General features: G+C 45.8%; 2 protein-coding genes across 3 annotated transcripts; one reads left to right on the top strand and one right to left on the bottom strand.

The window, feature by feature from the left end:
* Window positions 1-6: 6 nt before the first annotated feature.
* LOC125918513 (ornithine decarboxylase antizyme 2) lies at window positions 7-1,713 on the top strand (the record flags this gene model as incomplete). The annotated part of the gene is made up of 3 exons (XM_049624497.1): window positions 7-119; window positions 1,007-1,092; window positions 1,350-1,713. Coding segments are annotated over 3 exons (330 nt in total), but the record flags the coding sequence as incomplete, so codon positions are not given.
* A 2,253-nt stretch (window positions 1,714-3,966) lies between these two features.
* On the bottom strand, window positions 3,967-17,406 carry LOC125918512 (zinc finger protein 609). Of its 2 annotated transcripts, none has more exons than XM_049624494.1 (7): window positions 16,193-17,406; window positions 13,166-15,506; window positions 11,808-12,174; window positions 9,790-9,965; window positions 9,333-9,549; window positions 8,645-8,723; window positions 3,967-8,337 (listed from the first exon to the last, which is right to left on the bottom strand). In XM_049624494.1, the coding sequence occupies exons 1-6, from the start codon at window positions 16,276-16,278 to the stop codon at window positions 8,650-8,652; spliced, it is 3,261 nt and encodes a 1,086-aa protein (XP_049480451.1). In that variant the 5' UTR covers window positions 16,279-17,406; the 3' UTR covers window positions 3,967-8,337; window positions 8,645-8,649. The 2 variants fall into 2 exon arrangements, with proteins under 2 accessions (XP_049480451.1, XP_049480453.1); XM_049624496.1 differs by having other exon boundaries at window positions 8,645-8,708.
* Between the last annotated feature and the right edge of the window lie 4,676 nt (window positions 17,407-22,082).

The following is a 22,082-nucleotide window of genomic DNA, read 5'->3' as shown; positions in this document are numbered from 1 at the left end:
GTCCATTTCCAGTATGAGGTCACTGAGGTGAAAGTCTCTTCCTGGGATGCAGTCCTGTCCAGCCAGAGCCTGTTTGTAGAAATCCCAGATGGATTATTAGCTGATGGGAGCAAAGAAGGGTAAGGAGCAAGTGCTGGGGGAGGGGAAGGAGGGCCCATTCCAGAGAAAGGCATGTGCTTATTGGGGATAACAGATGAATTAGGGAGTCTGCCTTCTTCCCTAGCTCTAGGTTTCCCAAGCAGATAACATTTTGTACAAGTTATTTTTAGCCAGTAAAACAGGCCTGCCATAGGTTATAGTTAAAGGGAATCATTATCACATTAACCAAATCCCTGTCATTTAATCACCCCTTGGTTTGCTCTTCTCAGCAGACATTAAATCCCCCTTGAGCCACCATACAGTGATGCAGTTCAAAAGGCCAGGAAGCTCTGAGATACAGTGGGATTTCATTAGATTGGGCAAGGCCAGGCCCTCCAAGGCAGTCAGGTGTGTAAGAAACAGTCTTGTAGAGTTCTTTTTTTTTTTTTTTTTGGTGTAGATTTTTGTTTTCTTTCTTTTTTTTTTTAATTTTTTTTATTTTGAAGATAGAGTTCTCTTGATGGCCCCTGTCTCTTGAGGAAATCCTTTTAGGCAGTGTTAGGACCCAGAGTCCATCTCAGTAGCAGCCAACGTCATCAAACTTGGCAACTTTAGAAGACCCCTGAAAAACCAGGCTGTCTTGCTCGATCCCCTACTGTCTTGTGAACTGCGTTAGTGAAGTTGGTTAACACTGTTAATTTCAGATGAAGAATCCTTACTCCAGTAAGAGATAATCCACTAACTTTTTTCTTTGGGATTGTGGCTTATTTTTTTCTGAACTCCAGCTCTCGAAATAAGAAACTTCTCCCTGGAGTTCCTTATTTATAATACTGGCTGTGAGCCTCAGAGAAGCCTTTTTTTGAGGGTGGGGGGTGGAAAGTCTAGAGAGGTGGTAGTGGGCCTGAGTTGTTTTCTTTGCTTCTGGCAGATTGTTAGCACTGCTAGAGTTTGCTGAAGAGAAGATGAAAGTGAACTACGTCTTCATCTGCTTCAGGAAGGGCCGGGAAGACAGAGGTGAGGAGTCCAAACAGCCTGAGACCTACTGCCCAGACAGCGGGCAACTAGTGAGGGGAAAAGGGGCTTCTTATTGCGTGAAGTAGGGCTTTTGAGTTTGCCTTATAAACCCTGGGAAATCATAGGGGTGGGAGTGCTTTTGAAGGGTCTATATAAGTAAAGGTCTAGTACTTCTTTTATTGTAGCTTTGTTTCTTGTTTTCCTTTGATTTGAACCTACTCTTGGTTTATCAGAATCCTTTTTACACTCTCCTACAGCTCCACTCCTGAAGACCTTCAGCTTCTTGGGCTTTGAGATTGTGCGTCCAGGCCATCCCTGTGTTCCCTCTCGGCCAGATGTGATGTTCATGGTTTACCCCCTGGACCAGAACTTGTCCGATGAGGACTAATGGTCATAGAGGATGCTTTGCCCAAGAGCCACAGTGGGGGGAGAGGGGAAGTTAGGCAGCCCTGGGACAGAGGAGGGGGCTCCTTGCTGTCTAGGGAAGGACGCTGAGGGGCTCAGGGTGAGGGTTGCCTATTGTGTTCTCCGAGTTGACTTGTTGAAATTGTTTTCCATAAAGAACAGTATAAACCTATTATTCACATGTAATCACCAATAGTAAATGAAGATGTTTATGAACTGGCATTAGAAGCTTTTTAAACTGCGCTGTGTGATGTGCTCTATCTAGCCTAGGGGAGGACATTGCCTAGACGGGGAGGGACTGTCTGGGTCCAGGGGCAAGGCTTGGGGGGCTGGTGGACGGCACTGTCAGGCTCAGGTTCCCCTGCTGTTGTTGGGCTTTCTTTTTTGGTTTTTAAGACTGTGTATTTTCTTTCCTTGCTTCCTGTCAACCCAGGACTCCTGAATATAGGCTTTTCAGCCCCTGGGCTGTGTCCTTGAGTTTTTCGACACTCTACCTGGGCTCCTCTGTGTGCATTTGTGTCTGGTCTGGAGAAACCAGGTCTCACCCCCTCCTTCTTTACAGCTTAGTGTTGTCCTGGCATTTGGTTAAGCTGGCTTAATCTGTTTAATGTTATCAGTGCATTTCAAATAGGGGCATTGAAGTTCACTCCCACCACCAGGGCTTTCTTTGGGGTGCCTGGGCCTTAAAACACTAGCCAAACTCCCAATTTGCAAATCATAGCCAGGAGTTCTTGCTCCTGGCTGTAGGCCCAGGACCCAAGGTGTCTCTTTCCTAGGGTCACAAAGAGCAGAGAGGAAGAGGAATAAGCAACTCAGGGCCTGGGGGTTGTGTGGGAATCTGCTCTTAGGGACTGGATGCCTCTGCCTGGCCGAACATAGTGCTGACTGCCCCTCTTCTCAACAGGTTCTGAGTAGTGCCTGAGACCCTGCCCCATAGGGCTTAGGGGTGGGACTGGGGGTGTAGAAGTGGCCTGCCCTTTTCTGTTTTCACTGAACAGCTCATCCTAAGGGGGGAGGAAGGGGGGAGAGATCTAGATTGGGTGAGGGGGGTGGGGGTGTCAGGGAGGCAAGTGTGTTGTGTTACTGTGTCAATAAACTGATTTAAAGTTGTGGTTGGTCTGTTTTTCATTCCTGTACCAGGACCAGCTTTCTACCACTACTCTTTTGAGTCTAGAGCCTAACGTAGCAGGGGTGTGATACATGCTTCTCAGGAAAAGCGCTGCAGTGCTGCATCAGGACAGATAAACCAGCTGAGGCTTCTGGGGCCACCATTATACTGCAAAACACAGTTGCTAGGAGCCTGGGACAAACTGCCAGTACCCCCCTAGAGAGGTATGTACACATCTGCTTCATCCAGAATAGAGTCTATACCCAGGATCCAGGTTGTTCTTAGTGTTTTCCTTTTGTATAGGAGGCTGGGTCCTGAAACTGGGTTTCGGCTTTTGCACGGAGATGCCTGACATTCCCATTTCTGGAGGTGTTTGAAGGAAGCAGCACATACCTTCCCTAGAAAGGTGTGGCTGCCATTCCCCTTGCACCACCAGCTGGATGAGTAAGCTCTCAGTGGCACTGTAGGGAGCTAGGTTCCCCCCCCCCACCCCCCTTTGAAAGTAGGCTACACGTGGGGAGCTCGAATTCAGAACCCTTAGATCAAGGGTCACATGCTGTACCAACTGAGCTAGCCAGGTGTCCCTTAAATTTTTCAGGGGCTTACTATCATTTTTTTCTCTTTTGCTTCTGTTTTCCCAAGTGATGGACAGGTTTTTCTTCCTATAGCTTTGGAACTGTCCGCTGTTGAGCTGTGGCTGTCCTTAGTTTTTCTGAGTCTTTGGCCCATTTTCACAGTGTTCTGTGTGGCACTTGTGTTTTCACACTGGCCAAGTTACTAACTTTGGACTCCACCTGATATTCATAAAAGTGAGCGCAATACCTCCATCTTCTATGGTATTAGGGGAAGGTCTGGGGCTGGATATTCAATGGAAATGGGAAGGACTTAAATCTGTCCTCCATGGATATAACCCCTAGAGGCAGCGAATGAAAAACAGTCACTGCTGTGAGATACCTACAGCAAAGGTCCGCATGAATGCGGACATTGGCCAAGTTAATGTAGGCAGTTTAGGATTATGTTGAACTCAGACTTGGGGAATCTACAAGACAGGAATAAAGAACCAAGATCAAACTCAGTCCTTCAAACTGATAGGGAACAAACACATCGGAGGTTCTGCTGCCATCTGCTGATGGACCCCCTTCAATACAGCTAGAGTTAGAAGTGTTGAATTGGAAACCCAGGCCCTCAGTTAAGCTTTTCTTTTGGAAAAAAAAATTTTGCTAGATAGGACCTCTGGCAGGAAAGAAATATGGTACCCAAAAGCTGCACTCCAATCAAAAAAGTAACTTAGAAGGTGTTAATATTTTGAGGGGTGATGGGATGGGATAGGGAGGATATGTGAAAGGCAAACTAAGTCTAAATTTAAGAACAGGGACATTAAAAACTTTATTCAATAAATACAACAAATAATTTAAAAATATACTTCAATTCCAAAGCCAATTAAGAAAAGGAAATAGAGAGAAAGGGGAAAAAAAGGGGAGCAGGAGATCAGAGGAAAAGGAGAAAATTCAAGAGGCAGAACAATGGTTTGGTTGGGCTGTGTTTCAGAATATACCACCCTCTGAAAGTCTGATCAAATGCTCTGGACTCATAAATCCTTAGCCCTTGTTCTGATGGGGTAGCCATAGGAGTCCTCCAGCCAGGAATGATTCTCTGGGCTCTGGATCAGAGCACTCTGGAGGCTGGAATTGGGGAGGGGGATTAGGGGACAGTTTCTCACTCATTCCTAAAAACCATCCGTTCTAACTCCCAGGCAGTTCAAGTAGTGCAAACTCTTAAACAGAGAGCTCCCAGCTGCATAGTTTCACAAGTGAGTGTCCAAAGCCAGGGCCTCCGGGGGGATAGACCTCAGGGTACTTGAGGGGTCCAAAGCCACTTTGGTGAATGGGGTCTAAGGGGGAAGACAGGAGAGGCCAGGGCACAGGATAAAGCCCTGGATAAGCCAGTGGCCAAGCTAGAAAACACCACTGGGCAAGAAAGGGCTCAAGGGCAGGTAGTCTGGACACTGGATTCAACAGTTTGCCATCAGCCAGGGAAGGTAGAGCTGAGGATGCATATGGAGCAGGACCAGGAAGATCAGGAAAGCTGGGGGAAAACAGAAAAGCAGGGAAGGAGGAGGAGGCAGCTCAGCAGCAAACTCCCAAGAGAAATAACCAGCAGCCCTCACAGATTTGTGATTGTCTCTTAAAAAGATTTATTTTCTCTTCTTGCCTGAATGTACAAAGGCAAAAAGAGTACAGTTTGTATATATATATATTTATATATATATATATATAAAAAACAAGGAACTTGGTAATGTACACTTTACAGAAGGGAAGAATCAGGAAGACTGAAATTAAATCCAACAGAGCAACGCCAATGGAACAAAAGCTATGAACAGCAACACTGCCCCTCCAGCCCGGGCCTCCAGCTCGCCCCAACCTGCTCCCAATGGGGGGCTGAGCACCAAGGCAAGCGGGTGGGCTGGGGCAAGAGGGGCTGGGGGCGGGGCCTGGGAGGGGCTTGATCCCAGGAGGGGCCCATGGCAGAGGATCATCAGAGAGCTTCCTGGGATGCCCTAGTAGTAAAACAAATGACAAAGGCCCAGAATTATGGGGCCAACTAGCTGCCCAGTTAAATCACAGGGGCAGGAGAGTAGACATTGGGATGGTAACAGGGTACACAGCATAATGAGCAACAAGGGTGACCTCAAAGCCCATGTACAGTAACTCTAGCCCTTCTACAGTCTCACCCTCCCACCCCCAAAACCACATCCTCTCACCCTCCCCTTGGAGCCCGGAGAGAATATTCAAGAGTCACCATTTCATTTCATGGGGTGCCTTCTTAACCATTCTGCCTGTGGTCATTTGACCTGGAGACATGTGGAGGGAATGAGGTAAGAGAAGGGAACTTCGTACATGTACACGTACATGTACAGGCAGGGAAGGGGGATGAAGGAAACCGGCACACCTTAAGTGAGGAAGCAGATGTGAACCCTAAAGAGCAGCTCTCCCAGCCCTGGCTGTCCTAACTGGGGATGAGGCTCCCTCCCTGTAGGTCCTCTGTGTGGAGCCCCGGTGAACGAGGTTTGTGAAGGGGCAGAGGTGGCTCATAGAGAGCTTTGGTCTGGTGGTCTTGGTCCCAGCAAGCTATTCCAGCCTTTGCTCATGGGGTGGAATCCCTGCTGAGTGTCTCATCTCTCTGAGCAAGTCATGGGTGCCACAGGTACTCCTACCTGTGTGCCTCCTCTCCATAGAGGCTGGAGGTGGACAGCAGATCCTTCACTCAGCACTTGTCAAGGATCTCTACTTCCTTCGTTGATGCAGCTGCTGCATGTTATTTCAGGGAGGGAAGACTGGACCTGGCAAGGAGCAGGGACCAGGAAAAGACAGTGCTATTCTGCCATTGTTGCTTTCACCTGCTCTTCTGGGAGCTCAGCTCCTACGCTTCTAGGGAGACTTGGATATAAGGATCAGAGAGCCAAATGTTTCTTTGTAAGGAAAGAAAAAAAAAAAATTCCCTTCTGCAGAACCCAAGGCTGCCCTGCTAATACAGAAGTTCCTCTTCTCTGTGTTACAGAACCAAGTGGAAGGGGCAGGAATGTGGGGCCAGGCCTGCCCAGTGGGAAAGAAAATTACTCCAACGGTTTCTTTACAATATGTACAGAGCACGCTGTAAGCCAGCGCCACAGTTACAAAACACAACAATATTTAAAAACAAACAGGAACAGAGATGGGCCCTTGGCTCCACCCCACAGGAGTCTGGGAGGGTACAATCAGGCTGAAATTCAGAGTCATCCTCTTGGTGGGGGTGACTCAGGTTAGGTGGGGTGAAGGTGCCCAAACCAACTACTTCCATGGATGAAAGGGAAGTCACTGCCCAGAGCCCTGCCCTCTGGGTTTAGCAGGAGGCCGAGGGAATGATGGGGAAAAGGGAGGCTGCTTGGGGGCCTGCAAAGTGGTCTAAAACAGTGGGTTTTGGGAAGGATTCAACCCAACTTGAACAAAAACAACTGACATGAAAGCCTAGAGGAGAGGTCTATAGGTGAAAGGGGCTCCTCTTGGGCAAACGACCCTAAGCCAGGGCTCTTGGAAAGCAGCCTCTGCTGGGCATTGTGCTTATTGTCTTCCACCCCCATGCCCCAAATGGAGTCCGAGCCAAGTCCTTGCTCTTAAATGGTCACTTTGGCACTCTGGTCACAAATACCCCTCTCTAGCCTTAGGCTGGTGTATGTCAGTCTTTCTCAATCCAGAAGGTCAAGGAAAGATAGCCAAGGAGAACAAAGGGATGATACCTCAAAAGCAAAATAAGAGCTAAAGCTCCTCATACCTTGGGGAAGAAGTGACTCCAATAAAGCTACCAAATCATGGTCACTTTCCCAGGGCAAAGAGCATAAAGCTGGGCTGGTAGACTGCATTTCTAAGGAGAGCAGAGAAATGTCTGCTGCCTCATAGCACAGCTCCACTGAGTACACTCTGGCTCTGAGGAGTAATGGCTTGGATGTGTTATCCCAGGGTCTAAGGAACCCGTAACTTTCCATGGCCAGTGGCCCCTAAAACAAAAACGTGTGTTAACAAAGAAACACAGCTGATATTGGCACACGTGGGGTTATAGATTGAGCTATATAAAATCATGTACTTGTATACAGAGGAACTGGGCTGTATATATTTGTGGCCCTAAATGAGGAGGATACTCAGATGGCTGAATGGACAGGACACCTCTAAGAACTGCTGGGTGCTCCCAGGGCCTCCCTCCTGGGCCTTGCCCGAAGGTGACCTGGCAGACTCCAGATCTCCCCATGCTGGGGGGAATACTATTTTACCTGCCTGAGTCTTAAGAGCCAAGCAGTGGAAAAGAGAAGGAGAGATCAGCATGGGGATCCCCCTGGGAAAGGCACCAAGGGGTAAGGAGGAGAGAGAGAAAAGGGCAAGGAGTTGGGGGCTTAGAAGCAGCAGGACTTAGTGGGGATGCAGGTTCTTTTTCACAGACTCCATTCATGCTCCAGCTCACTCCCAAGTATCCCTGGGGAGCCCTGTGCTGGTGTTGGGACCTCAGCCCTCTGCCTGACAGGTATCCCAGGGCCATGGTGGGGCAAATGCCTTGGTCTTCCTTTCCAGGCTAGGCTCTGAGCATTTATATGTGCTCACATGAGAGGGGAGAAGTCTTCATGGGTGAAGACTTTGTTTTCACAAGTACAGAGAAAACAGCCCCCAATTTCTTTCCTGAGATTCTAATTCCTCCACATGCTGCCAGTTCCCAGGGCCCAAACTGCTGGGGAGATGCAGGATCTGGTGATTGTGGTAATGACAGTGACAGGGGTATGGCTGCTGTGCTGTCTTCAGACCTTACCCAGTACTTGTGAGTCCCTCCCTGGGGGGTGGGGGTTGGCACTGCTCTGGCAGCTGACCAGGGGCTTGGGGAACGGAGCAGTTACTTCTCTGGGCTGAGGCCATGTTCCCCTGGTTGCTCCCCGTGCCTTCATCTCCACAGAGGCCACAACAGTCTCAACTGTGGCCGAGAGAATAAATATTTTTGCTAAGTACCAGCTCTCCAGCTCCTGAGGAAGAGGGAGGGTTGGGGAGTCCAGGGATCTGGTGGAGGTGAGATAGCCAAGGGTCTGCCTTCGGTCATGGTGGGAACGGCAAACAGGATGATCAACACCATTTAACTGATGTCTAAATGGCACCTCCAGCACCTCCTTGGGTGAGCCAGTCCGGGCCCGTGAAGCTGACTTTATCCGGGCACTTGGTGTTCTGCAAGGGAAACGTGGACAGATAACCAGGCACTCAGCCTTTTGGCGTAACAACCACAAGGTGGCGCTCCGAGAAAACGAACTGCAGGGAGGCCACTCCTGGCCCGGAGGGGACACCTGTGTTCCGCGGCTCTCCTCAGACGCACATGGCTTAATGGGAGGCTTGTACAAGAGGCTTGGCCGGCGGTCCACCATTTCCAGACCACTGACCCCGCATGGCTTTCCCTCACCTAGGCTCCACAGGGATTCTGTGATACCTATCAACTATCCCTGTTCTAGGTGTTGTCCCCAATTAAAAAGTGACTTACCATTCTCACCTCCGCGGGGGTGGGTAGAGTGAGGGAGTGGAGCCTTGCTGGCTGGCAACAATGGCTGTAGAAGAAAGCCCTGAGTGAGAGAGGACGGCATGTTTAGTGTAACTCTCCCAGAACTCTCTGATTAAACACTTTCTCTTTATTAGATGGGGTATTGGGAGGAGTTTCTCCTTAAATTCCTGGCTCCACTGAGTTTTGGGGTGCTGACAGAATAAAATCTGACACTTGGCCAGAGAGAGTGGCTGCGGATAGTGTAGTAAAGCTCTATTTTTCAGCTGCTTGTTTCTCTCTGGCTGTGGGAACACCTGGTCCTTATTCTTCTGAATATCAAAGCCAATTTTCTAGAGGAGTTTGAGAGTCCCTAAGCTCCAAGGGAGGAAATAAATGTCATATGCTTTAATGACTGTCTGCAGGAGGCTAAGATCCTGGGCAGATTAGAAGCTCAACAAGAGACAAAAAAAGGATTCTTGCTGGGGGTCCTGTGCTGTAGGCGATGCTACTATGCTACTGGGATGGAGTCAAAAAGACAGGTGGTGGGGGGGTGGCACCTGGCTGGCTTAGTCAGTAGAGCATGAGACTCCTGATCTTCAGGTTGTGAGTTCAACTCCCATGTTGGGTGTAGTGACTACTTAAAATCTTAAAAAAAAAAAAAAGAAAAGAAAAGTAGGGAAAGGAGGCTTACCTGCTGCGTAGGGTAAGTTGTACTGTGCTGGGAGCAACGAGTACCCCAAATGGTGGTGGTGGTGATGTGTGGACATCAGGCGCTGAGAAGGGGACGTGCGGGGCCGGTCTACACTTCTTTCACCCCCGCCTGCTCCCCCGACGCTGCTACAGCTGCCACCACCCCCAACCACCCCACAGCCTCCCCGATCTCTCTCCTGAGACGTTTTATCACTTATCTGGAAAAAAAAAAGCAGACACAAAGCACTGTTGTGAGACACACACACGACAGCAAGATGCTCTGAGCCCACACTATGACTCCTTACAAACACAGGACACCTAAGAATCATGGAGTTGCCTGGTGACGCCAGTGTCAAAGTCAGCCAGGCTGCACTGTAGTTAAGACCTGCGCTTGCCCACCTTCTCCCAGAGCCTGGATATGGCCTTCCTGGGTTCTGGGAGCAGCCAGTGCCACTCACCGTGGGAGACTTGCTCTTGTAGTGACTGGCGTGCTGCTGCAAGATGTCCAGGGCTTTGGACTCTGAGCTGGATTTACAACTGACACTGGGGCTGGCTCGTGCCTTGTCAGCATCTTCACCCCCTGAGACTTTGCTGCCATATGGGGAGAAAGAGTAGCTGGAAGGTAGGTAGGAACCTGGGGAAGGAGAAATAAAGCAGTCAATGAGAGAAGTAAAAGAAAGAAGCTCTGCTTTGGTGAACCCGGTTAGGGCAGGCATCAGCTTTCCTAGGCAGAGGCTGAGATGTTTCCCCCTACGGTGTCTTCAGGCTGAAACTTTTAGTTTGTCCTTTCTTTACTGAGCTTTAGAGGCAAAACTAGCTAAGGGATATTAGGAACAGGGTCCTCAACTTCTGGGGAGTCAGCTTCGCTAGAGCCCTAGTGATTCATCTTGGACGGGCATTACGGTGAAGTGGAAAGATCACAGGATTTGGAGTCAGACAACCTTGGTTTTGAATGCACCTCTCTTGAGACTTACCAGCTGGGTAGCCTTAAGCAAATTAACAACCTTCTAAGCTTCAGTTTCTTTCCCATCAAAATGAAGACACCAATACTTATTCCATAGGGAAGATGAAATAAGATAATGCACATAAACCACCTAGCACAGTGTCTGGCCCAGAGCAGGCGCTCAGCAAGTGGAAATATTATTTTTATATGGACAGATGGGGTAATAGGGAGAAAGGAACACCACAGCGGACACAATTTCCTAGCTCTGTTTGAAAAGCTTACTGGTGCCTTATAACGTTCTGCCAGGGTATCAAGACTGTTTAGGCTGCTCTCCAATAGGGAGGTGGGAGCTCTGAGGAGTGAAAGAAGTGCTCTCTTACCCCAGAAGCATCCCACATGGCTCTCTGGGCAACAGAAACCAGTGAGTGCAGTTGAGGACCATTTTCTTCTAACAAGTTAAATATGTACACCCCTACAATGTGCCCTTCCCCAAGAAGTCATGGGCAGCAGTATAAAGAGCTTATTTTTCCCAAGCTGAATGTTTTCATTGGACTTCCCCTCCATTCTGATTTCAAACAGCTCTTCCTCTCTCCCACTGCCTTCCAAACCTTGCAGCTGAACCTGTCTTATAAATGAATACATGCATTGCCCTGGTTTGAATTTTATTTGTTCCATGTGTCTCTCCTGCTACGATTAAGTTGAAGCTCCTTAAGAACTAGCCCTGTTTCTTTTGTATTTCTACATTGCAAAATGTAGAGTATGTGTTTAAAATAATCCCAGCTTAGGGGCGCCTGGGTGGCTCAGTCGGTTAAGCGTCCGACTTCAGCTCAGGTCACGATCTCGCGGTCCGTGAGTTCGAGCCCCGCATCGGGCTCTGGGCTGATGGCTCAGAGCCTGGAGCGTGCTTCCGATTCTGTGTCTCCCTCTCTCTCTGCCCCTCCCCCGTTCATGCTCTGTCTCTCTCTGTCTCAAAAATAAATAAACGTTAAAAAAAAAAAATTTTTTTTTAAATAATCCCAGCTGAGAGAAGATGGTAGTGGTTTAGTGCGAGTTTTGCCTTCAGTTATCCAGGAAAATGGACTACAGAGGCAAGCCTCTAGCTGGAGCAAGGGAGGGAGAGGTGGTCTCACAGATTGTAGTTTGGGGTCATTCAAGGAGCTTGGGGCTAGACTGACCACTCACAGAATGTTACATTCAAAATAGGGCAGTCATCTGAGTTTCAATAAGCGTTAGGGCCTGGGGTGCCTGGGTGGCTGAGTTGGTTAAGCATCCAACTTCGGCTCAAGCCATGATCTCACAGTTCGTGAGTTCGACCCCCATGTCAGGTTTTCTGCTGTCAGTGGAAAGCCCACTTCACATCCTCTGTCCTCTTCTCTCTCTGTCCCTCCGCCGCTCTCACTCACTCTCTCAAAAGTAAATGAACATTAAAAAAAAAAAAGCCTTAGAGCCATGCAAGAATACTCTGGATCTAAAATCTGTGCTTCATTTCCCCTCCCCGTTAATAGAGCACAAGTGGGAAGAAGGGTGCTGTACCTGGGTAGTTCTGCATCATCACAGCAGGCATGCCCCGGTAGCTGGGGTGGTTGGGGTCATAGGACTGGCTATAGGAGTAGCCGTGCATGTAAGGGATGTAGGACTGGTGCTGGGTGAGGGGGGAGGACACAGGCACATGGACACTTGGCCGGGGCTCCTTGCTCCCGAGGCGGGATTCCTCAGACGTGGGCAGCTTGCAGTCACTACTTGTGCTTTCCTTCCCATCCTCCTTGGGGGCAGAGTCCTTACTCCGATTCCTTTCTTCCTTCAATTTGCGGTCCCGCTCCTCTTTCCACCGCTCATCCTCTGACTTGATGTCCGAGTACTTGGCAGGATAGACATACGTCCACATCCGGGGCTCTGCTTCCTACAACAGTCACAGAATGAGCACTGAATGTTGTATAGGTTAAGAGAGAGACTTCAAGTTCGAGGTCGCAGCAGAAACACCAGAGCAGCTAATACTAGACACCGGGGCAGAATATTTACAATTAACTCTGGTCCCTCCTGCTTTTTAAAAAAAGCCTGCCCCCCTCTTTGCCCAAAAGGAAACAAGATGTGGAGAAGGAAAAGGAAAATCCATCAGTGGGTCTTCTCTAGGAGAGAATATGCATTCTGGGGAAAGGAGTCCTTGAATAGAAGAAGTTGCTCCTTTTCCAAGGAATTTCAGGTTGTTTCACTTCTTTAGAGGAAGCTCCTGAGCAGAGAGGTGTGAGTGTTGCCCAGCTCAGAGGAGGGAGGTCTAACTGTGGCACTAAGAAGAAAGGGAAGACTTTCTAAATCTCATGAGCAGAGCATGACGTGAGACCAAGTTCTCAGTTCTAAGTTTACCTACAAAATCTTTTTTTTTCTTTTTAAATTTTATTTATTTAAGTAATCTCTACACCCAACGTGGCTTGAACTTGCAGCCCTGAAATCAAGAGTAGCATGCTCCACCGACCGAGCCAGCCAGGTACCCCTCTATAAGATCTTTTTGAAAGTAACTCAGTCTGAGTAGTAACTTACTCTAGAAAATGGAGAGATCACCATTCCACACAACCAAATAGTGGAAGAAACACCGACTAGGAACTGAGATACCTGGGTTCTAATCGCGGCTCTGCTAGTGAAGTCACAAGTTACCCTACACAAATCAAGCTAACTTACCTTGGTCTCTCTTGTCAAATGGGAAAAACACCTTTTACTGATGTAACCGTGCTTTTTAAAAACATGAAAATGATTTACAAAGGTAAAGAATCTTTAAAATTACAGATTTCTCCCGCCAATCTGTATGCTGCTGACACCCTACATAAGGAGAGCCCTGACTTGTGAGAAAGAGACAAAGACTATCAAACAGTGTTTGTGTTTCCTCCCAGAATAGTTACCTGTCGGTACCAGAGTATTGGATCCACCTCTGCCTGTCGGCCACACTCAGCGCCTGTCTTAGCCTCAGAGGCCTCCTTGCCTAGGTGGCTGGCCTCACTCAGCTTCACTTTAAGTCCTTCCGGGGCCTGGCTGGGCAGTTTGGAGGAGTCGTCTAATTTGGGAATAATGACTGATTTGGCAGGGTCAGCCCCTGGCTCCTTGGCCTTCCCGGGTCCTGACTTGACCAGGTCTGTCAGGCTGGGCGCCTTGGTGAGAGTTGGGGGAATCGACGGCTTTTGCTTCCATTCTTCCTTGAGTGCCGCCTCCCGCTCCTTTAGGCCCAACTCCACCTTCTTGTCCAGTCCCCGCTGCTGCTGCTCCAAGCTCTGCCGTTTCTGCTGTTCCTCATATTGCTGCCGGTAGGCTGTGTTAGTGCTCAGGAGGTGGGTGTGGTAACTCTGGTCGCTGTAGCCATACGGGGGCACGTAGGCATACTGGTTGTAGTACAGAGACTGCATGTACATGTTGGGACGCTGCTGGATGACGGAAGGCTGCTGACTGGAGCTGCTCAGCTCTGGTTTCTTCTCGTCACAGACATCGTTCTTCGCTTTCCCCTCTATGCTCTCAGGCTCCTCATCCTTTTTTGTCTTCAGAGCTTGGCTCTCCACTCCTGCCTGGCTGCTGGGGTTCAGAGCCCCCGGGCTAGACTGTGCATAACTCGGAGAGTAGTAACTCTCAAAGCCTTGATAATACGGCGAGTCTTTGCTCTGTGGCTGAGGGGGAAAAAGAGTTTTCTTAGCCCCTTCCTTAACCAAGTGTTCAGGGTCCTTTGATTTGACGCTGTCCACTTTGCCCTCCCCATCCTCCCCAGCATCAGATATGTCGGAGTATGCAGGGCTGTTGGTTTTGACCGAGTTGGCTTCGGCTCCGTTCTGGGTCACTACATGTAAGGGAGTCAGGGGCTGGGTAGGAGTAGTGCTGTCTATGCGGCTGCTGCCTCCAATTGAAGGGCTGGGGGCATTGTCCGTGAAGCTGTAGATCTTGTCAGCTTCTGCCTTGATGCTAGCCAGTCGGCTCTGGTGGGGGTCTGATGAGCCATTCAGGAGCCCCTCCATTTTCATCCCATCTCCCGAGGAGTCCCTGAACGGGCTTTTGCCTTCTTCTGCTCGACACACCTTCCCAGGGGTCAGAGGACTTTCGAGTTCCTTTGAGGACTCCTTCTTTTTTTTGTCTTTCTTTTTCTTGTCCTTGGCTGGGGTCAAGGCAGGGTTGACTGTGAAAGGTTCTCCCATCACAGTGGGCTTGGGCTGAATAGGCTTGAGTTGAGGACTGTTGGGCATGGCTTGGACCACTGTGGTGGTCAAGCCTGAGGAGGAGCCTGGGCTTGCTGCTGTGAAGGTGGCTGTCTGGAAGGTGTAGATTTGCTGTGGAGGGATGGCAGGGGCAATAGGCCGCGCTGACTTTAAGCTTTTGGAAGGAATCTTTTCAGGCTTCAAACTAGAGGGTTTTTTACATTTTTCTTTTTCCATACACTTCCTTTCTAAAGAATCAAAGGCATCATTGCTTGTTTCATCCATTACTGAGGGTCCATCATCAGAGCCATCATTAGATAAGGCCCCAAGGTCTGTGTCCCCTTCCCCACTAAGCTTTTTCTTACAGAGGCCTTTTGTGCTGAATTTGCTTGAAGGAGAAGGGCTGTGGGGCTCTACGAGCCGAACTTTGGGGGTAGCTGAACGGGCAGGGGACAAGGAACCTTTCTGTGAGACGGATGCACCATTGCAGCTCCCAAGGTCTGCATGGAGGGTGGGCTCCTCTCCATATTCACTGTCTCCATCTGCTTCCGGCTTGCTGTCATCGTCTGTGTGGGCATGAGCTTGGTGGTACTTCAGTCCATTGATGTGCTTATACTTTTTGTTGCAGTTTGGGTGGGGACAGTCAATCAGGACTGGGGAGGGACAATTTCTGTCTAGAACAGTGGGTTCAACCTTGGTCCCAGGGAGGGGACCAGTGGCTGAGCCCATGGAATTCGTACGGACACGCTTGCTCCCTTTGGAGTCCTCTGAGCTGGAATTCAGCTCCATGTCTGAAAGCGGTTTGTTTTTCCGCTTATTAGCTGAGGAAGGGCTGGCCTTGACATCCTCAGAGGTGCTACTGGCAGGTGGGCGATGCTCTGAAGAATTTTGGCTGCCCCGACGGCCTTTGCTATTGGCTCCTGCTCGGGTTTTGCTGCTGCTGCTGGTCCCTTTGCTGTCAGAGGCAGTGGCTGTCTCATTGACAGGTGTGTTACTGTTGGGACGCATGCGTTTGCCTCTACCCCGGCCGTTGCGCATTTCCAAGTCACTGGTGGGGGAGTCACAGAACCTTGGCAAAGGGCAAACACAACAAGATATTGTTAAGAAGAGAAAACACCTTCAAACCAGTTTAGGTGCCTCCAGAACTGTCCAGATGGTAACTATCATTTTCAATGAATATGACTTGTTAAAGGAACTTTTGAAACCATGGGAACTGCGTTAAGTGGTGAGCTCCTAGGGTGCTATCTGCATGCTAGCTGTACATCATTCCCCAACATTTGAGTTCCCCAAACCCTGGCAAACTGGGAACAAGCTGTAAAGTGCCATTCACTGCGATGTCAACCTGAAAGGTCCTTGTGAAACCCACATAGTCCAGTGTTCTTAAAACTGCAAATGTTCTTGAGGTTAAACTCCTGAGAAAAAGCTACTATCAAAAAGCATCATCAATAAATGTTTGTTCACCCGTAGGCGGACTCGATGGCCTTAGTCTCAAGGTGACTACTGGTAGAAGCCAGAATTCAATAATTTCACCCAAAGGCTTATTAAACAGGATCTCCTCCCCATTCCTACCCAACCCACCAACACCTAATTGATTTATTCTTGAATGCAGTGCCTTCCTCATCTCTACACCATCATAGTCTTGAAAAGTTAGGTGTCTTAAAAGCTATCCAACTCTAACAGGAAGAAGGGATAAGAAGGGATCACCGATTAGACCGGTTCAGACTAATATTCACCAAAGAGCTGTAAAGTGCTTACCTGGGGGGTGCCCAATCATGCCGCGTGCAGTCAAGAAGTGTGCCTACATAGGTCTTGTTCCTCCATGTTACATTTACCACCAACATCCCTGGAAGACAAGAAGATTCAGATACAGACAAGGGAAACCCTGCTGGCCACTGAGAGGAATACTTTTCATTTGAGGAGCATTCTGGTTCCTGGAGGAGGATTTAGGGTTGCTCTGGGTCCCCATGAGACAAGCAGGACTGGGCCAATATACCATTATGGAAACTGCCTACTTAGCTCAATGGATTTATAAGATTTAGTGCCATACTTACATCAGATTTCTCTTTTAAAGTATAAAACATCATCGTTACAAAAAGCACTCTTTACTGTATTTTCAAACTTTGTATATTGATGGGATCATGCTGGGGTGTAACTTAAGTTACTTAAGTAAAGTTAACTTAAGCTTCTCACATAACATTACAAACTTGAGATTTATCTATGTTGACATGAAAAGCTTAATTAACTTATTTTAACTGTGCTCATGAAGGACACTGTATGATTTGACCATAATTTACACATTCTCCTACTGATGGGTATTTAGGGTATTTTGAGCATTTCACTCGGGAATAATTTCACAATGAACATTCCTGTCATGTTCATATTATTAAAAAATGCTTTTGGGTGGATAATATAGTCATATTCCAAAATTCAAACAGTAGCAGACAAACCCCAATATGAATGAAGTGTTTCCTCGTATCCCTGTTTTGCAGCCTTCTGGTGCCTCCATTCAGAAATATCCATGGATATCCATGTGTTCCTCCAGAGATATTTTATACATTTATAAGCAAATATGCTTATATGTTCTTCCTCAAATGGTAGCAATATACAATGTTCTGTACACTTTTTTCATATATATGAAATCTAAATACTTTTTGAATCATTCTCTATCAGTACACATAGAACTACTTCACTCTTTCCAATGGCTGCATTTGAATGATTGCAAATCATGCCACAGTTTATTTAATCAGTCCCCTGTTGACAGACATTTAGGCTGTTTCACTATTTTGTTATTACAAATAATGCAAAAATAACCCCGTACAAATGCATACTTACATGAGTATGTCTCTAAGATGTAATTCCTGTAAGTAAAATTAATCATGGAGCACTTAAATAAATTTTTAAAAATCCAAATATATTTATTTTGAGAGAGACAGAGTGTGAGCAGGGGAGGGGCAGAGACTCCCAAGCAGGCTCCCTGTCAGCACAGAGCCCGACGTGGGGCTTGAACTGATGAAACTGTGGGATCATGACCTGAGCTGAAATCAAGAGTTGGACACTCAACTGAGACACCCAGGTGCCCCTGTATTTGGATTTTTGATAAACACTGCCAAACTGCAAAGAAGATTCACCTATTTATACACTCATCAGCAGTGCACGGTAACACCAGCTGTCTTTTTCCTTTGGCAACACAGTGTTCTCAAACTTGTTGATCTTTGCCAACCTGACAGGAGAAAAACAGTGTTTTATGTAGTTTTAATGAAATCTTTCCTATGATGAGTCTGTGTATCATTTCATTTTAAGACATCATTATGAAATGTATTTCCTTTCTAGTGAATTGTCTCTTTATATGCTTTCCTCATTTTTCTACTGAATTATATAGTCTTTTTCTTATTTGTAACTCTTAATACACCAGAGTGAGCCTTTTGTCTGTTGTACAAATCAGGTATTCCCCCCTGGTTTGTCATTTGCTAATGGTGGTTAAGGCTATGCAGAAATTATTTACCTTTTTTTAAAGTAATCTCTATACCCAATGTGGGGCTCAAACTCATGACCCTGAGATCAAGAGTCACATGCTTTTCCAACTGAGCCAGTCAGATGCCTTGAAATGATTTACTTTTGTTTTTACATTTATCAATCTTTTATGTCTTCAGAGTTTTCTTGTCATATTTCAAAAGGCTTTCCTCGGGGCGCCTGGGTGGCTCAGTCGGTTGAGCGTCCGACTTCAGCTCAGGTCATGATCTCGCCTTACAGGAGTTTGAGCCCCGCGTCGGGCTCTGGGCTGATGGCCCAGAGCCTGCAGCCTGCTTCCGATTCTGTGTCTGCCTCTCTCTCTGCTCCTCCCCCGTTCATGCTCTGTCTCTGTCTCAAAAATAAATAAACGTTAAAAAAAAAAAAGTTAAAAAAAAAAGTTGATTTATTTAGAGAGAGGAAGATGGCCAGTGCGTGGGGAAGGGGCAGAGGGAGAGTATTCCAAGCAGGCTCCACAGTGTCAGATGGAGCATGATGAGGGGCTTGAACTCACAAACCATAAGATCAGGACCTGAGCCGAAATCAAGGGTCAGACGCTTAACGACTGAGCCACCCAGGCGCCCCTCACAAAATTTTTTTTTAACGTTTTTATTTTTTGAGAGAGCGAGAGAGTGAGAGCAGGGAAAGGGCAGAGAGAGGAGGAGACACAGAATCTGAAGCAGGCTCCAGGCTCTGAGCTGTCATGACAGCACAGAGCCCAATTCAGGACTTGAACCCACGGACTGCAAGATCATGACCTGAGCAGAAGTGCGATGCTTACCGACTGAGCCACCCAGGTGCCTGGTTTTTACATTTTTAGTAATAGAAAAAATGAAAAGGATACTATTATTTTATGTTATGTGATATCATATGAAATTCAAATATCATTACCCATGAATAAAGTTTTATTGGAACATAGCCACAGTTACTATTCATGCCTGATTTCACACTACAAGGCAAGATTGAGTATGCAACAGAGAGGCTGTACGGTCTGCAAAGCCCAAAATATTTACTACCTGGCCTTTTATGGAATGAGTTTGCCAACCCATTGGAGTCATTCAAGTCAAAACAGTTTCTAGTCTCCCTGGTCATTTCTATTTTTTTTTTTTATTAAAATGTTTTTTATTTATTTCTTGAGACAGAGAACGTGTGTGCGCAAGTAAGGGAGGGGCAGAGAGAGAGGGGGACAGAGGATCCTAAGCGGACTCCATGCTGACAGCAGAGAGCCTGCTGTGGGGCTTCAACTCACGAACTGAGAGATCATGACCTGAGCTTAAGTTGGACACTTAACCAATTGAGCCACCCAGGCGCCCCTAGTAATTTCTTTTTTGATCCTGGGTTATTTAGAAAAGTGTTGTCAAAGTTTCAACTATCTGGGATTTTCCAGGTATCTTTTTGTTATTTATTTCTAATATAATTTGTGGCAGAGAACATACTCTATGACTTCAATCCTTCCAAATTTATTGAGAATTAATTTATAGTCTGAAATATGATCTATCTTGAAGAACATTCCATGGGCACCTGAAAAGAATTATTTTAAAATGTATACTCTGCAGCTTTTGGTGTTCTATAAATGACTGATAATGTTATTCAAATCTATATTGCTACTAATTTTCTGCTTTCTTATCAATTATTTGTCCCTTGTTCTCGCTTACTGGAAATCCTATTTCTCTAGAAAGTTGGACCTTCTAGATTAATCATCTTTTTTATGTTTTCACTATTTTCCATTCCTTTATCTGTCTTCCATTCCTTTGTCTATATTCTAAGGGATTTCCTTCATTTTCTAAATTATATACTGAAATTTCCATTTTTACTACTGTAGCTTTAAGTTTAAAAAAGGCATCCTATTGTTTCATGGATGCAGTATCTTATCTCTCTGAAGATATTTAATTACACAACACAGGTTTGAAGTGTGCAGGTCGGCTTCTATCTGGATTTTTAAAAATAAATACAGCACATTACTGTAAATGTTTCTCTTCCTTATTTGTAAAAATAAATTCTAGTATAATTAACATACTGTGTTATATTAGTTTCAAGTGTCCGATATAGTGATTCAACAAATCTATCCCTTACTCAGTACTCATCATGATAAGGGTACTCCTTATTTCTTAGCTCTCTTTCCTCCCAACCTCAGACAAAAACAAACAACTAAAAAAACCAAGCTTTTGTTTTTTCAGGTCTCTTAAATCAGTACTTGTGCATCTGCTGTCTAGTTTCCAAAGTTCTACTGATTATAATTGCTTGCAAGTAGTCTTGGTCTGTTTTTAAAGAAACCTGTGTGTTATATCTTAAAAACAAAACTCCTTTACTGACATTTGAATGAATTATAAAGGGAGAAAGTGGGGAGGTAAATATGTACTTTCAATCTACCATGTTTAACCAAAATAATGCATTTACTTTTATTTATCTGGTATACTTCAAATGTACAACCTACCTCAACAATTAGGTTTCTAATTAGAATCTAGTTCAGGAAAATTATCACCTATTATCTATTCATTTATTGTCTCTCTGCCATTCTTTCAATCTTTTTTATTCCCTAGGACTCCTATCTGATATGTTAGAGACTCTCAAGCCATTACCTCTCCATCTGAGTTGATCTGTGTTTGATTCTTCCAATTTATAATTTGTTCTAGAATTTATCTAAGGTATTGACTTAAAAGGAATTTCAATGGCTATAGTATATAATTATATTTCAAAGACTGTTTATCATTTCAAAAATTTTAAACTGGTTATTTTCTCATATCCACATGACATTATTTAATTTCTGGCTCTTTGGTTCATAGTTTTAAAAAAAATGTTCATTTATTTTTGAGAGAGAGAGAGAGAGAGAGAGAGAGAGTGAGGGAGGGGGGCAGAGAGAGAGAGGTAGACAGAGGATCCCAAGAGGGCTCTGCGCTGACAGCTGAGAGCCTAGAGCCTGCTTTGGATTCTGTATTTCCCTCTCTCTTTGCCCCTCCCCTGATCATGCTCTTTCTTTCTTAAAAATAAATAAACATAAAGAAAATTAAAAAAAAATAAGTTTATTTATTTTGAGAGTGAGAGAGAGAGAGAGCAAGTGTGTAGGGGCAGAAAGAGAAGGGAGAGAGAGAATCCCAAGCAGGCTCCGCACCATCAGTGCTTAAACTCACAAACTGTGAGACCATGTGACCTGAGCCGAAATCAAGAGTCAGACGCCCAACCGACTGAGCCACCCAGGTGTCCTTATAATTTTATTTTTAATAGACATTATTATTCTGTTTCTTCTTAGGAATTCTAACCAGACTCCTTACAGAGTCTCTGTAAATGTTTGCACCATGCATTAATTTCATTCATTCAATTCCTGGTGGTTAACATTTTAAAATTAATTTTTATATTTTGAGATAGAGATTCACATACAGTTGTAAGAAATAATAGAAACCCCATTGTACCCTTTAGTCAGTTTCCCCCTATTGGTAACGTCTTGCAAAAAAAAATACCGCAGTATTATATCTCAACCAGAATCTGACATTGACACAATGAAGATACAAAATATGTCCATCAACACAAGGATACCTCATATTGCCCTTTTACAACTTCAGTCACTTCCCTCTTACACTCATCCCTCCTTAATTCCTGCAACTACTAATCTGTTATTCATTTCTGGAAGCATACAGCATATAACCCTTTGGGACTGTTTTTCTCCCTTTACCAGCATATAATTATCTGGAGATTCATCCAAGTTGTTGCATGTCTCAACAGTTCAGTTTTTCTTATTGGTGAGTGAGGGACCGATTTGTTTTACCATTCATCTGCTGGATGTGAAAGAATCAGGGTTGTTTCCAGTGTTTGGCTATTATGAATTAAGCTGCTATAAACATTTGAGTACAGGTTTTCAGTGAACATGACTTTTCATCTCTCCAAAATAAATACTCAGGAGTGCAATTACTAGATCATATTGTAGTTGCAGATTTAGTTTTTTTAAGAAACTGCCAAACTGTTTTCCAGAGTAGCTGTGCCTTTTTCCCTTTTACATTCTCACCAGCAATGCATGAGAGATCCAGTTTCATTGTATCCTTGCCAGTATTTGGCATTAAATTTTAATTTTAGCCATTCTAACAGTTGTGTGGTAGTGTCTCATATTGTAATGTTTTTTTTTTTTAATTTAACTTTTTAAATTTAC

This window comes from Panthera uncia, unplaced genomic scaffold (assembly GCF_023721935.1).
Source record: "Panthera uncia isolate 11264 unplaced genomic scaffold, Puncia_PCG_1.0 HiC_scaffold_917, whole genome shotgun sequence".
Taxonomy (NCBI): Eukaryota; Metazoa; Chordata; class Mammalia; order Carnivora; family Felidae; genus Panthera; species Panthera uncia.
This window is presented reverse-complemented; position numbering and strand designations above follow the sequence as displayed.

Excerpts from the sequence above, each read along its gene's own strand:
- LOC125918512 (XM_049624494.1), bottom strand. The coding sequence starts at position 16,278 with ATGTTGGTGGTAAATGTAACATGGAGGAACAAGACCTATGTAGGCACA. Across the intron at positions 12,175-13,165 it reads CAATACTCTGGTACCGACAG|GAAGCAGAGCCCCGGATGTG; the intron begins GTAACTATTCTG and ends TGACTGTTGTAG. Across the intron at positions 8,724-9,332 it reads CAACTTACCCTACGCAGCAG|GGCTTTCTTCTACAGCCATT; the intron begins GTAAGCCTCCTT and ends TCTCTCACTCAG.